The sequence below is a fragment of the Podarcis muralis genome, chromosome 5 (assembly GCF_964188315.1).
Source record: "Podarcis muralis chromosome 5, rPodMur119.hap1.1, whole genome shotgun sequence".
NCBI lineage: Eukaryota > Metazoa > Chordata > Lepidosauria > Squamata > Lacertidae > Podarcis > Podarcis muralis.
Window position 1 is genome coordinate 31,976,108 of NC_135659.1, and position 15,420 is coordinate 31,991,527.

At 43.0% G+C, this 15,420-nt stretch overlaps 1 protein-coding gene across 1 annotated transcript in view; it reads left to right on the plus strand.

The window, feature by feature from the left end:
- The window catches only part of SELENOF (selenoprotein F), a 31,355-nt gene extending 23,341 nt beyond the window's left edge, over positions 1-8,014 (plus strand). The window contains exons 3-5 of the mRNA XM_028732872.2: positions 2,103-2,166; positions 6,424-6,473; positions 7,065-8,014. Of these exons, the coding sequence (XP_028588705.2) occupies positions 2,103-2,166; positions 6,424-6,473; positions 7,065-7,196 (246 nt within the window). The 3' untranslated portion in view covers positions 7,197-8,014. The remainder of the gene's footprint in view (positions 1-2,102; positions 2,167-6,423; positions 6,474-7,064) is intronic.
- The last annotated feature ends 7,406 nt before the right edge of the window (positions 8,015-15,420 follow it).

Genomic DNA, 15,420 nt, shown 5'->3' on the forward strand with positions numbered 1-15,420 from the left:
CATCTACCATTACCTTCTATGCTGTTACTATTTTTTTATTTTTTTTTACATAAGTAAAAAGTGACCTTTCCCCATCTGGCATGGTGGTGTGCCTCGAGATTTTTTTCATGACACAAGTGTGCCTTTGCCCAAAAAAGGTTGGGAAACACTGCTCTACCTCTCTTTCAAATAAGAACCAGTGAAGGCAGTGAAGGTCCTGTGTGAGTGTCTGGAGGCAGTTGGAGGATGGATGGTGGCTAACAGATTGAGGTTGACTCCTGACAAGACATAAGTACTGTTTTGGGGGGACAGGAGGCGGGCAGGTGTGGAATACTCTCTGGTCCTGAATGGGGTAACTGTGCCCCTGAAGGACCAGGTGCGCAGCCTGGGAGTCATTTTGGACTCACAGCTGTCCATGGAGGCGCAGGTCAATTCTGTGTCCAGGGCAGCTGTCTACCAGCTCCATCTGGTATGCAGGCTGAGACCCTATCTGCCTGCAGACTGTCTCGACAGAGTGGTGCATGCTCTGGTTATCTCTTGCTTGGACTACTGCAATGCGCTCTTTCTGGGGCTACCTTTGAAGGTCACGCGGAAACTACAACTAATCCAGAATGCAGCAGCTAGACTGGTGACTGGGAGCGGCCGCCAAGACCACATAACACCGGTCTTGAAAGACCTACATTGGCTCCCAGTACGTTTCCGAGCACAATTCAAAGTGTTGGTGCTGACCTTTAAAGCCCTAAACAGCCTCGGTCCTGTATACATGAAGGAGCGTCTCCACCCCCCATCGTTCTACCCGAACACTGAGGTCCAACGCCAAGGGCCTTCTGGTGGTTCCCTCACTGCAAGAAGCTAAGTTACAGGGAACCAGGCAGAGGGCCTTCTCGGTGGTGGCACCCACCCTGTGGAAACCCCTCCCACCAGATGTCAAAGAGAACAACAAGTACCAGAGCTTTAGAAGACATTTGAAGGCAGCCCTGTTTAGGGAAGCTTTTAATGTTTGATGGATTACTGTATTTTAATATTTAATATTTTGTTGGCAGCTGCCTAGAGTGGTTGGGGAAGCCCAAATGGGTGGGGTATAAATAATAAATTATTATTATTATTATTATTATTATATATTATTATTATATATCAACCCCAATCTAGAATAAGTTAAGTTGCTCTGCTGGCCCGGAGGTCCCCATTCCACCTCTCAAAAGTGTGGATAAACGATAGAATTGCTGCGCTTCGTGGAACCGTAGAGTTGTAGAGAATTGTAGAGACAGGGACCCCAAGGGTCTTCTATTCCAACCCCTTACAATGCAGGAATCACAACACGGGGAAGCCCTGTTGTGGTGAGGGCCTGAGCCACACTGGGATTCACTGGATTACAGCAGGCCTTATTGCTAAGCCTGCTCCAGGCTGGCATGGCTCACAGCAGACTTTTGCCTGCCCACACCTTCTGCTGTGAGCAGCGCCACCCCTGCCTGTCGCAGGTTTGGATTGCTCTGTCACTTGCCGGGGGGGGGGGGGATATTGGTTTCAACAGTATGTCAGTGCAACTGACTTTCACTGGATGCGCATCATCACATTTATGAAGATGTAGCTCTTCTTGCTCCATGAAGTTGCACATCCTCTGGTTCATCCAATCTTATAGGTGACTTTGCTTGGCCTGCAGAATGTATTTGTGGTCTGTGAAATGGAAAGTTAACACATAGGTGGTATTCTGGTGGTATTGTGGTCCTGCCCTTCAAACAATAACTGACTTAGCAACGCATTTGCTCCAGGAGCATTTAGGCTATCAATGCTGAGTCCTAGGTGAATTCATTTTTAGTGAATTATTATTCTGAACAGTGATGCCACGGAAGCCACCTTCTCAGTTTGGAAAATTGGCAATTCTTCTAAATTTACTTACTTCTCTTCCTAATTTCACTGAAGCCAATAGATGCTGTATTCAGAATAGATTAGACAGGTCATCATTCTTTCATTAGACTTTGAGTTTTGAATAGCAGAGCGATAATTTTGCAACCCAATAGGAATAAAGGGGTTTCTCAAGTGACACATTACAACCCTCTTATATATACATTAGTCGTGTCATTTGTATTTTCTTCCCTAAATATATTTTTTCTGTTTTTTTGCAGCTCTATGCAGGGGCAATTCTTGAAGTGTGTGGATGAAAATTGGGGAGGTTCCCTCAAGTTCAGGGTAAGTGAATTTGTAATTTGTCCTTTTAGTTACGTATTTAAGAATGATCACCTAAAGAAAGACCTCATTGCACCTGAATTTTTTGCATGGATCCTGAAGCAAAACCCTGTCCTATTCTGTATATACATAGATATGGCAACTTACTTTTATGTGAAACATATGAACTCCAAGTAATAGGAAAGAGCAGTGGAAAGCACATGTCAGATTTTTTTTCCCCTAGGTGAAGTAAAAATTGAGCTGCCAATTTTTTTAAAGTAGTTGTGTGAAGGTACTTTTCTCTGTTGTTTTCATTAGCCTTGTTTTTGAGCACTTGAGTACATTTTTAACAGACAAGTCATGTGAATGCAAAATGTCACATTCACTTCCTACATTTGGGACTTCATTAACCTTTTTGAACTGAATAAAGCCAGTCATTTTATGACTCTTCTGACTGGCAGACGTCTTTTTTCCCTGATGGAAGAAGTGGGTGAGATCTTGCTCATCATACTTGGAGGATAAAAACAGAAGCAGAGGAAGGATTGAGGGTGGCAGTACAAGGCAACCGGATTTCCCCCTTTGTCACAAGTTTATTCTGTGTGTGCATTATTCATAATGCTTTAAAATACCCACATGTGCATAGCCATGCTTGAAAAGAGAATCTTAATTGGAGCAGCTTTAAGTTCTATTCTGCCAACTGACCCATCATCTGTGATTGATAGGTAGTGGCTTTCCTTTTTTTATTTATCAAGTATTTATTTAAAGCAGTGTTTCCCAAACTTGGGTTTCCATGGTTGCTGTTTTTTTTGAGTACAGTTCCTATCACCCCTGACCACTGTTCCTGCTGGCTAGGGATGATGGGAGTTGTAGTCCAAAAAGTTTGGGAAACACTGATTTAAAGCATTTTCGTTCTGCTCTTTGCTGCTTAAAAAAATCAGTAGTAAAAGGCATAATGCACCAGGAAAAATAGGGGGAGGGGGGAAAGCAATCTTTTGTGCAACTTCTTAAAGTTACAGTTATAACTGCACTTCCTCTCTTCCCCCAGAGCTTTATTATTGAAGCCAGGGTGATGCTCCTGGAGGTTGCAGCCAGAGAGGGAGGAGTTCCTCAATGCACCCTCCAGGAAGGTCAGCCTTACCCCATAGCAGCTAGGCTTGAAAAGAGCCTAATTGCAGCTAGGGGTGGGGAGAGGCAGAGACAGCTGTGGTGGCACTGCCTTATCAGTTGTGTGTCCCCCCCCCCCCCAAAAAAGTGCCCCCTCTGAAAGCAGCCTCTTGGTGAAGAGGAGGTGCTGGTGTCTCCTCCACTCTTGTTCCTGATGTAGACCTTCTTTCCTGGTGGGTACGTGGGTTTGTGGCTCACCTAAGGTGCCAAAATGTCTGGGGCGAGCCCTGGGGCCACCCCACTATACAGTCTTGGGCATGCCTCATCCTTTGAACCCAAAAGGCCATGGACTGAACCTGGGACCTTCTGTGTGCAAAGAACGTGTTCTGCTGACCTATGGCCCTTCCCCAGATGGCTGTAGTAGGTCTGCACAAAATACAGGCGAGGCTCCTTTGCTCCTTAAACTAAGCCTCATTCGGCCCTTTCTTTGTATGAATTGGCTCGTAAGACCTGTCTTCTCCCTGAAGGGTTCTTTGACATTTTTTTGTGGAGCTAACCCCCCCGCTTTTCTTTCTGTGGGGATGCAGACCATGCCTGCATTCTGCACACCAAAACCAAAATCTTCTTGCATCTCAGCTCTTCCTGTTTGTATAATCTAAGCCACATTTGTAGCTTGTAGGGGGACCAGGCAGCTGCGTTTGCCCTATCTTTCCATAGCCAGGTTGCCAGGACTTTGAGATTACACAGTGGAAATGTTGCTTGTCAAGCTGTAGCTGCCCCTCTTTGCACATTGCAGTTGCTTTTAAACAGTGCTTTTTTTCTTTCTTTAAAAAAATGTTTAGGGGTACTCTCATTTTCCTACTAATATTGAAATACTGCCCCTCAGTGAAGCCAAACTCAGATTCTCAAAGTGTTTAGGGGTATGCGTACCCCCAGAAAAATGCACTCGTTTTAACTGATGGTGAAAGATGGATAATAATTATGTTGTTATTTATGGAATTTCTTATTTTAATGCTGATTCTTTTCTGGGGTGGTTTCCTTGCTCTTCTTTCATATGCACACACTCTCGGGGCTAACAAATAGAACTTTAGCGGATAGGTTTTCATCTTGCATCAGTTTTTTCTCTGAGCTTTTGAAGCTCACTCATCCTCGGAAAGCTTCCCATGTTGAGAATATCTCATCAGAAAATGAAACTGTAGCAGGTTGTCTGCAGGGTGTTTTTTTTAACCAGAAGATGTCTCAATTCATTTTTCACTAGATTTAGAAAGCTGCCAGTGCTACAATATGTCTGATAGTTTAAGTTGACATCAAACATAGCAAAGCTGGTGTTAGATTCCCCCCCCCCCCGCTACCCTCCTGCTTCATTTTGTTCTCCGTATAGTGTGATCTGTTCTGTCTAACATCATTGCACCACTGAAACAGAAATGTGTCAACAAAGAGGTGTGCACAACTGCTAGAAACACTAAATGCTTGTAGGCCATCATTTGACCAAGCAACTTGCAGCTCACCTGGACAAATTAACAGTGGGCCTCAGGCGAGCAGCTGAGGGATGTGTTCATCTGGCAGCTGCCATAGTGCAGAGCTTTGCAGCTACTGCATAGCTGTCAACTTTTCCCTTTTCTTGTGAGGAGTCCTGTTCGGAATAAGGGAATTTCCCTTAAAAATGGGGAAAGTTGGCCGCTATGATCTACTGTCATACAACAGACAAATAGGAAGAAAGAACAAACATGCAGTGTTCGAAACTCCCATTGTTCTGGGTGCATTTTGCAACAGGGAATTTCATTAGCACAAGCCGTTTCTGAGCTCTGGGCACAGTACTGCGCCTAAGATTTCTGATTAAAACTGCAGAGTGGAAGGAAAGGAGGACCTTTTTCTGCCTCCTCACTTCCAGCCCCTCTCTGAAGACTGGAGAAGAGGCCCTCTTAAGAATATTAAGGGGGTGGGCAGGGGAAGGACTAGACTATGTGAAAAATGAACATAAGATTTTAGCTGCAGTTCATTCATTTTCAGCTTTGTATTCTCGTTATAAAAAAGTGTGCCCAGACATTCCGTTGTTGTGTCCACAACCTCAGCTTAAGGTGCCATTTAGCTCCTAGATTTCATATCTCCATTTCTAACACTGCATACATGCAGGGACAGGAGATAGGGGAGGGCAAATTAAACAGGAATGTGGGACTCTGTTTTTCCATCACACCTTTTTTTTAAAAAAAAATATGAAAGCCTAACCATTAGTCCAGATTGTAGTACAGTGGTACCTCAGGTTAAGTACTTAATTCGTTCCGGAGGTCTGTACTTAACCTGAAACTGTTCTTAACCTGAAGCACCACTTTAGCTAATGGGGCCTCTTGTTGCTGCCGCGCCACCGGAGCATGATTTCTGTTCTCATCCTGAAGCAAAGTTCTTAACCTGAGGTAATATTTCTAGGTTAGCGGAGTCCGTAACCTGAAGCATATGTAACCACTGTACTACTGTTTCCAATCTTTCTCCCCGAGGTGGGTCACAACAGTTCAAAGCACAACATTAAAAACAGTTTTTATTTATTTGAAATGCTGGTTGTTTCTGCCTAATTGCATCTGACATGTCCCTTCTTCAGGTGAGTGAAATAACTGGTGGGGGCAAGGGGACACGGAACGGGAAGCAAAATGTCATGTGCACATTTAACAACATTTGCTCCCTAGAGCTTAGACCACTCGCTGCAGTTTAGCTTTGGTGATCTGTGTATATTAAAAGTCTACCAGCACATCTGGGGTGCCACAAAATAAACCCAGGAAAAGAGTTGTTCAATAAGTGTCTGGTTCTTGTTCCTGCAGATGCTGTCTATATGTGACACAAGTGTGTATTGCAAGTCTGGCCCTACCATAGGATACAAGAAGGCAGCTGCCTTGGGCAGCGGCTGCGAAGGGGCTGGGAGTTGTGCCAAAGTTGTGTCATTGTGTCCTTTGCCTCAAGCAGCAAAATGTCTTCAGCCAGCCCTCTGTATTGCCACGACTTGTTCCTGTCAGGCAAGAGCAGAGGGCATAACAGGCACTACAATTCCTTTCTGCAATATGGTAGATTTTAGACTACAATTAAACATATTTCTGTGTTTCATCTCGACTTTGAATCTTGTTTATAAGGCATGAGAAGAAAGGCTCATTCTGTTTAGAATAATGCTTTCTCTTTGCCTCCACATTCTAGCTTTCGTCAGGAGTGACAAGCCCAAACTGTTCAGGGGACTGCAGATCAAGGTTTGTACTAGTTTCTGTTTTTTTAATATTAATTTAAACCTATCAAATGTTACCTTAGTATTGGATAAAGATGTGAATTGTGCATCTGATGGGTGGAAATTTTCAGTGGAAGGGGACAGCTCAGTTGGCAGACGCTTAATCTCAGGGTTGTGGGTTCAAGTCACATGTCGGGCGAAAAGATTCCTGCATTGCAGGGGGTTGGACTAGAATGATCCTCGCAGTCCCTTCCAACGCTACAATTCTGTGATCTGCAAATAACTGATTTAGCTTAGTATGGGCAGCACAACAATACTGAGTTTGTACATCAGTCCTGAGTGCATTTTGTCTTTTAAAATAATAGCTATGCTGGTGGCAATTCATTCTGTCTGGAATCAAAGTCTTGCATATAGTAGTCATTGTTTCAGAAAATCACCCTACATAGCTATACATTCAGAATGTATATCCGACCACAGCATTTAATTCAACCTGGAACTTGTACTTGAACAATAGCATTAATTCTGAGTTACTTTTGGAAGCAAGAAAGTGAAGGTTGAGCTTGCCAGATGTGTTGAATCCAGGCAGACAGTAACTTTGGATTTCTTTCCTCTGCAGTACGTACGAGGTTCGGACCCCGTACTGAAGCTCTTGGATGACGGTGGGAACATTGCCGAAGAACTGAGTATTCTCAAATGGAATACAGACAGCGTAGAAGAATTCTTAAATGAAAAGCTAGAGCGCCTCTAAAACAAAACAAAAAATCTTGATTATTATGTTTTGGGTTTTTTTAAAGTTTTTATTTCTCACATCATTTTTCATCATGGTAATCTTCTCAGACAAAGTGTGATAAACCCCGGAAATCATTCCAGCTTCTGCATTAATTTCAGAGCCATCCCATACTGTGTGGTGCTCAACATCTTTTAATTAGGAGCTGAAAGCTTCAAGCACAGCACATTTGACAAATTGGCAGGCTGAACAAATGGCCTGTCCTGGTACATTTCAGCTCATCTTAGTGGATGGATATCATTAATGAAATGCTTTGAGACAAATGTAATGCAAATACTGAAATTTGTAATAATTGGGCCATTTATTTTTACTGGCAAAGCCTTATTTGTCAGCTCCCAATAATTGAGATGATTACTCTGCTTTTTTATTTTTTTAATACACTGCCACTCTTTGTACAGCCATGGGAAGCTGGAGCCAAATAATATGTTCTCTGCCTCCCAAAGAGGCAGCATCGGTTAGCATCTTTGCATTTTGTATTTCCCAGCTGTCCTTTTTATAGAACCGTTATTTGCAATACTCGTAATGAATGCCTGCTCTGGAAGAAGAAGAAAAAAATCATTTGTAGTCTTGTTCTGAGAGTGGAACTCGTGATCTGCAGTGACTGAAGAATGCTAGGGGAATGCACTTTAATGATGACTACATCTAAAACCTCTAACAGAAGGCATGTGTAGGTCTGAGGTCAGGTGCACTTTCTTGGCACAGTTTAACCTTCATTCAACAGACATGAGTTCCCTGGAGGAGAAAAAGTTGGAGAGGGCAATAAAATCTGTATCACAAAATCTGTATCGAATGTCTCATTCTTCAAAACATTTTGCCTGAATGCACTTAAAGGTAACTGTTTTGCTATCGGCCAGTTTATCCAATGATTTTTATCTTGCAGAACTGGGATATCTGTCAAAACGGAATGACAGCTTAAGTATAGAATCCGTTTTTAGCCAGTGATTGTACAGATTCAACATCTTGCTCTGATGATGGCACCGTGCAGTCGGGGTTGCTGGGCTGCAAGTGTTTTAAGTTCTACTGTTTCAAGTCTCTTATATATTGTACCCAGTGTTAGAAATGGAGATATGAAAGTGAGGAGCTAAATGGCACCTTAAACCGAGGTTGTGGGCACAACAACAGAATGTCCAGGCGCACTTTTTTTATAACAAAAATACAAGACTGAAAATGAATGAACAGTGACTAAAATATTATGTTCACTTTTCACAGGGTCTAGTCCTTCCCCTGCCCACCCCTCTAATATTCTTAAGAGGGTCTCTTCTCCAGTCTTCAGAGAGGGGCTGGAAGTGGGGAGGCAGAAAAAGGTCCTCCTTTCCTTCCACTCTGCAGTTTTAATCAGAAATCTTAGGTGCAGTACTGTGCCCAGAGCTCAGAAACGGCTCACGCTAATGAAATTCCCTGCCGCAAAATGCGCCCAGAACAATGGGAGTTTTGAACACTGGTTGTTCCTGAAAAAAGCAGGCAACAAACACGGACTCCACAGTACCCAAAAGAGACTCCGTTGCAAATTTGCTTCTCAAGCGTTGGTTTGAAGTGCTTTCAGTTGCTTGAATGGCTAAAATGTGCCAGCAGCTCTTTCATACATTTTCTTTAAGAGCGTAAGGTGGCTGTGTTGTTGTTTTTAAAAAACAAAAATACTTAAAAGGTGTGAATGCAAGAAACATACACCATGCATTTGGCAGCCAAGAGTGGCTAGATCTCTGTGCAGAACTGCTGCGTGCCTAAATAGGTGCAGGGAGAGAGCAGGAGTGAGTCCGCACTGAGTGGGGATCCTGCTTTTGTACCATAAATACATTGGAGGGGTGTTTAAACCAGGAGAATGGGATGGTCAGCACAAAAGATTTCCACTTGAACAATGGACACACAACCTCAACACACCCACATCCCTAGATCTGTCCTAGGTGTTCCCTCAACCCTCTAGAGAAGATTTTGGGGAGGAGGCGGAGCACAAACCCAAAAGAGGAGAGGGAAGTTCTAGTGTGCCATCTTTGCATTTATGGAACATATTAGTTGGATTCCACCCTTGGACTATAGAGTTATAGGAAGCTGAAGGCCTTGCCCAGGAGCAAGAGAGGATCCCTATAGGAAGTCCACAGTCAGAGCATGAAGGCAATAGTTGTTCCTCAGTGACTGGTTTTCAGGAGTGTGCTCTGTCCTGCTTTATCCCATGGGCTCGGAAGAGCTTTTATCCTATTTTCCAAAGGTTCTATCCTCAAGGGTCACACAATCTAAGGCTATTAGAATAGTTCAGAACAGCAAGACCCATGGGAGTGGGATTTCAGGGGAACAAGTTGTTTGAAACCCAAACAAGTATTTGCTGGCAAATGTGTCATCGAATCCAATGTGCACCTTGATTTTCACAACATTTGGCCAAAAAAGCTGAGCATTAGATTCAAGTAAATATGGTATGTGTCCATGGTTGCCCTCCACAGGTTGAGAACAGTCTAAAGCAGGCATGGCCAAACTTGGCCCTCCAGCTGTTTTTGAGACTACAATTCCCAGCATCCCTGACCACTGGTCCTGCTAGCTAGGCATGATGGGAGTTGTAGTCCCAAAACAGCTGGAGGGACAAGTTTGGCCATGCCTGGACTCTAAAGGATAACCTTTCAATGTCAAATAAAGCAATTCTGCCAGTAAGATATGTATGGGCCAAGGATAAATTAATAAATTCAGCATTTTGATTATCCATGAATTATTGTTCTGGTCTAGACTTCTTGCATATCCAATTAACTCGGTGTTAATTGGAGGTTTAGAAGTCTGCATCACGTTACCGAAGAGATGCTGCTAAAAGTCTATCCCGGTCCTTTCCCCCTCCCATTAATGAAAACTTTGCAAAACTAAATTTTCCTGGAAATGGCCAATGTCTGAACGAGTGTTTAATACTGCTAACCCCCCATTGGCACTTAATAGTGTACCACATTTGCATGGAAATATGTGAAGATAGCCAGTATTTTTCCATCAATCCCTGAATATATACTTTTCTAAATAACAAAGAGTTAAATACATGTATAGCGTTTTTTTTGTTTTATTATAAGAATAAACTTCTACCTTTCAATTCCAATTACATCATTTGCTCATGCATATCTTCAATTACTAGGCCTGCCAACTGCAATGCACACATTTCAAAGGAAGCCAACAAAAGAAAAATGTGAAATATTTAAGCATTAGGGAAAGGAACTGATATTAAAGTAAAACAAACAACAACAAACTACAGCATTAATTTGTGAAAACTGTACACAGTTTTGTTCAAAGCCTGAGTGGCACATTATTACCATCACATGCAATTTAAACCACACATTTCCCTTTGGATCAATGTGTCCTGCCCAACACATTTGTTAGTTCTAAGCAGCGTGTGAAAATTGTGGCTATTTAGCTGCAGAATTTAGCTGGTCATGGTTTCACTAACCCCGTCCGAATCACATCCAAGCAGTGCCAAACACCAGCAAAAGGCCCCCTGCAATGTTTGGTGACAGAAACCCCATGTTTCACTGCGGCCAAAAAAATGAGCCTTTGGGACCTGAAAAATTTCATCTTGGGATCTGAATGGGATCACCTTTTTAAAAAATACTTTAAAATGGGTCTTTTCATATACCTTTTGACTAAATAACTTTCTAAGGAAATGCCTGAAATAACTGATATTACAGTCTGAAGTCTTGTTTATTCTGTTATATTTTACTTCAAAAAGACCCATTTATCCTAAATACAACCCAATAAAGCAGACATGTATGTACAAAACATTTTTTTAAAAATGTGATCCCATTGAGATCTCATGATTAAATTTTGCAGGTAGCTCTTAGAAATATTAAATAAATACATTTTGGGGGATTTTTAAATCATATTAATTTTTAACCACTTTTTAAAATTTTCCATTTTGTAACTTAAAGTAAGTCCATCATGTGACATATCATAATAAAGCCCATGAACTTCTGAAGAGAGTGGTGGTTTTAGTTTTGGCATATCTCAATTCTGAGCTGAGCTCTTAAGGTTTATGTGTAGTCCAGCAAGGCCAAAATTGTCATTTAAAAAAATAATAATTCAAACCCTCATAACTCACAAACGGGGTGAGATTTTTAAAATTAACATTTCAGTTTTAAACTTAGTTTTGATCATTCAACAAGCGTACAAAATATTAAGAAAATTGGATGACATGAGGTAAAAAAGTTGAATTACTTGATTGGAATGACCCAATGGATGGGCACAAACTGGACGCAACTCTTAATAGACTGTGTCATGGCTATGTAAAAATGCATCTGTTTTGTCTGTAAGGTACCACATGGCTCTGTATTGCTTTGGACTGTTGTTTATAACCCAGAGCACAATGCAAAAAGCTACTTAGGCTCATGTCTCCAATTATCATGGTGTCAGTAATTGTTTTCATTCAGGAAATTTGCTCAATTCTTTCAGCAAAGAAGCGCCAAAGATTTGCTGTTTCGTTTTTGCTCCTAGCAGAACAGGGAAGTCGCCTTTGAGGCACTGGGTATGGGGATTTGCCTCCAAAGTTAAAAATCCTCGAGAGCATTAAAGAAAGCCACACACACAGAAATGTACGTCCGCCATTACTAACCAGGTGTCCAAGCCCCACACTCGAGTAACTGCACTTGCCCTGCCTCCCTGAGAGACGCTTTCGAACTTAACGCACAAAGTCTCGCTAATGCTCTCATTACACGAACTGCATTAGTCACAGAGCGTCAGGTTTTATGGCTCTTCATTCCCCAAAACCCATGGCCTCTGTTTGTGGGCTCACAGGTTGGTCCACCCGATACTCTCAACACGCTGCTAATGCTTTACCGTTTTTCATGAGGGGAATTACCTTAATGGCGTGCGAGGATCTCGGCTGCGCAGCTGCATCTGTCATAAATGCCAGGGAGCCCCCTTTGTTGTTACCGAAAAGCCCTTAAAGGATTTTAGGCTTTTCATCTCTGCTAGGAATTGCTCAGACATAGGTTCCCAGCAGTCAGAAAAACTTATTTGTGTATGCAACAACAGCCAATTTAGCCCAAAAATGGAAAGTGGGAGAGGTCCCTAGTATGGAAGATTGGCAATTTAAGATGATAGAATATAGGGTTGCCGTATTTTAAAGAGCAGAAAAGAAGACACTGTGATTTTAAATACCCCTACTATATGTAAGCTATAGAAACTGATATACAGTGGTACCTCAGCTTAAGAACTTAATTCGTTCTGGAGGTCCGTTCTTAACCTGAAACTGTTCTTAACCTGAAGCACCACTTTAGCTAATGGGGCCTCCCGCTGCCGCTGCCACCACGGCCGCGCAATTTCTGTTCTCATCCTGAAGCAAAGTTCTTAACCTGAGGTACTATTTCTGGATTAGCAGAGTCTATAACCTGAAGCGTCTGTATCCTGAGGTACCACTGTATTGTTGGGGGGGGGCAGGAGAAGAGAAGAGGAAAGCAAGACTTCAGCCGCCAGTTATGTCTGTGTCTCATCCAAAAAGTATAGCCAGAGACATTTTTGCAAATTTGAAAAATCCACCCGGGCAGAAAATTTACTCCTGAAAAAGAGGACGTGTCCTGGAAAAAGAGGACACATGGCAACGTGATTAAGAATATGCAGAATCAGCAGGTCTTACAAGTAGAGTAAAAGGGAAGGAGAACAGATACAGTCATAGCTTGGAAGTCAAATGGAATCCGTTCCAAATCATGGCTCCTGGATCGCTGCAGGAAGCTGTCAGACGTTCAGCTTCCAAAAATAGTTTACAAACAGTCACATCTGGGTTTTTGACGTTCAGGAGCCAAAACGTTCGGGAACTAAGCTGTTCAAAAACCAAGGTATTTTAAAAGGAATGGGATTTTTTTCATCGAGTGTATTGAAAATTGTGCAGAGTTAAAAACGCTGGCAGTATTAAAGTAATTCAACAGTATAACATATTGTGAACTGGTGTAAGATAGGAAAATTAAATGAGATGGATATATTAAAATATGCAGGAATGGTCAAATGAACCTTGGAAGGGGAGGGAGGGAAGTCAATGAATGTATGCTATAATAAAAAATGTTTAATTTGAAGTGTAAAATTTGAAAATTTAATAAAAATTATTATTAAAAATAAATAAAAGATTTTAGGCTTTAAGATTACGTCCCTCAGAAATCGCATTACAAGGCTGACTGGAGCCGCTAACAGGCCTGTTTTACTAGAGGGGACAGGAAAGTACTGCTCATCAGCCATCTTGATTTCAGTTGGGCTCCCATGTTCTGAGGTAAATTTGAAAGGGGGTTTGCTGTTGAGGTTGGTCACATTGTTGTGATGGAGCAGCAGGTCCACAGGCAAAGATCTAGCAGGATATTCACAACTGGGGAACCTGTTTTCGGGCTCCAACTCCCATCAGCCACAGCCAGCCATGGTCCGTGAGGGGTATGGGAACTGGAATTCAGCATAATCTTGGAAAGCCACAGGTCCTCCAGCCCTACTTTATTGCTAAATAAGAAATCTGGAATAGGCTGCAGCAAGCAAACTTCAGGATCCAAACAAATGCCAACTCTGAGGCACCCATAACATGTCTTCCCCTCCTTTAGTTAGCACAGTCCTTCAACTGAGGAGCGGGCAATATTTTGCAGGGCTGTCTCTGTATTTTGTGGGCAAGTGTCAAAATCCCAGGCGACTTCACTTCCACAAGCGCTATGGGTCAGGAGGAATTATTGCTTCCTTCGTAGCAGGAATGTCAACTCCAGATTGCTCTGGAGATGCTTCTGATGGTGTGTCGTTGCCATCGAGTCGTTCTGCGAGGAACGCCTTTTCTCAATCCATCAGCCTGAACCACGGCGGGCCTCCGGCCCCCCAGCAGACATAACAAGCGTAAAGCTATAGCTTTGGACACGGTGTGCTAGAATCTCAAAGAAACTGTAAATCAAGGCAGGACTTTTGTTTCTTAATCCTCCTTTCAGTGCAAAGTGGTGGGATTTCCTGTAGAGAAAAACAGCAGCTGCTAGCGGCATTTGAACAGGCGAGCCGGTGCCAAGGAGCAAAGCTGTTCTCCAGTTGCTGCGTGTTTCTCGGACAAAGGATGGATCCTGCCATCGGAGCCACAGTAAATGTTTCCATTAACTCCGGAATGTTAAGCTACCCGTTTCACTTGAAACCAAGTCAGGGCCCTCACAACTCCTATGTCAGTCACAATGCGTGTGTACATGATGGATGCTGTACAACAACAATATGGCTAGAGGCGAACCAGTTGTCAAGTGTCAAAATGGCTTGGACTCAGTTCTAAATCTTAGGGCTTGCCATATGTCCGGATTTTGCCGACACAACCAGGCCGGGATTTGGACAGCAGAAAGGCGTCCGGATATTTGCTGAATCGGCAAAACATCCGGGGAAAACCCAAATGTATGGCATGGGGAAGGGGAATTTTTTATTTTAAAAAATCCATTAAAAATGACAAAAAGAGCCCCCCAAACTTAATATTTTTTTGGAGTGAATAAATGTTTTGTTTGTTTGTTTGTTTGTTTGTTTGTTTTGCTCAACAACTGTGAGAAAAAAGAAGAAAAGCTCAACAACTTTTCCGTTTGGATTTTCACTGTTTTAAGCGGCAGTGGCTTCCCTGGGTTTCAGGCAGGGTTCTCTTCCAGCCTTGCCTGGAGATGCTATGGATGAAACCTGGGGCCTTCTGCATTAAACCAAGCTATTCTGCTTCTAGGGACACGGGTGGCACTGTGGGTTAAGCCACAGAGCCTAGGGCTTACCGATCAGAAGGTTGGGGTTCGAACCCCCGCGACGGGGTGAGCTCCCATTGCTCGGTCCCTGCTCCTGCCCACCTAGCAGTTCGAAAGCACATCAAAGTGCAAGTAGATAAATAGGTACCACTCCGGCGGGAAGGTAAACGGCGTTTCCGTGCACTGCTCTGGTTCGCTAGAAGCGGCTTAGTCATGCTGGCCACATGACCCGGAAGCTGTAGGCCAGCTCCCTTGGCCAATAAAGCGAGATGAGCGCTGCAACCCCAGAGTCGGTCACGACTGGACCCAATGGTCAGGGGTCTCTTTACCTTTTTATTCTGCTTCTACAATGAGAGCATCTTCTTCAGTACTGCTCCGCAGGAGAATTAGGGAGTCAGCCCAATATTTTTGGATGCTGTGGGAAGGGTATCAAAAGTGTGGCTCAGCACAATAGTCATCTCTTGAATATCACCACCTTACATGGCTAAGTCTGCAGGATCAGATTCTGGTTGGGTTGTGAAGTT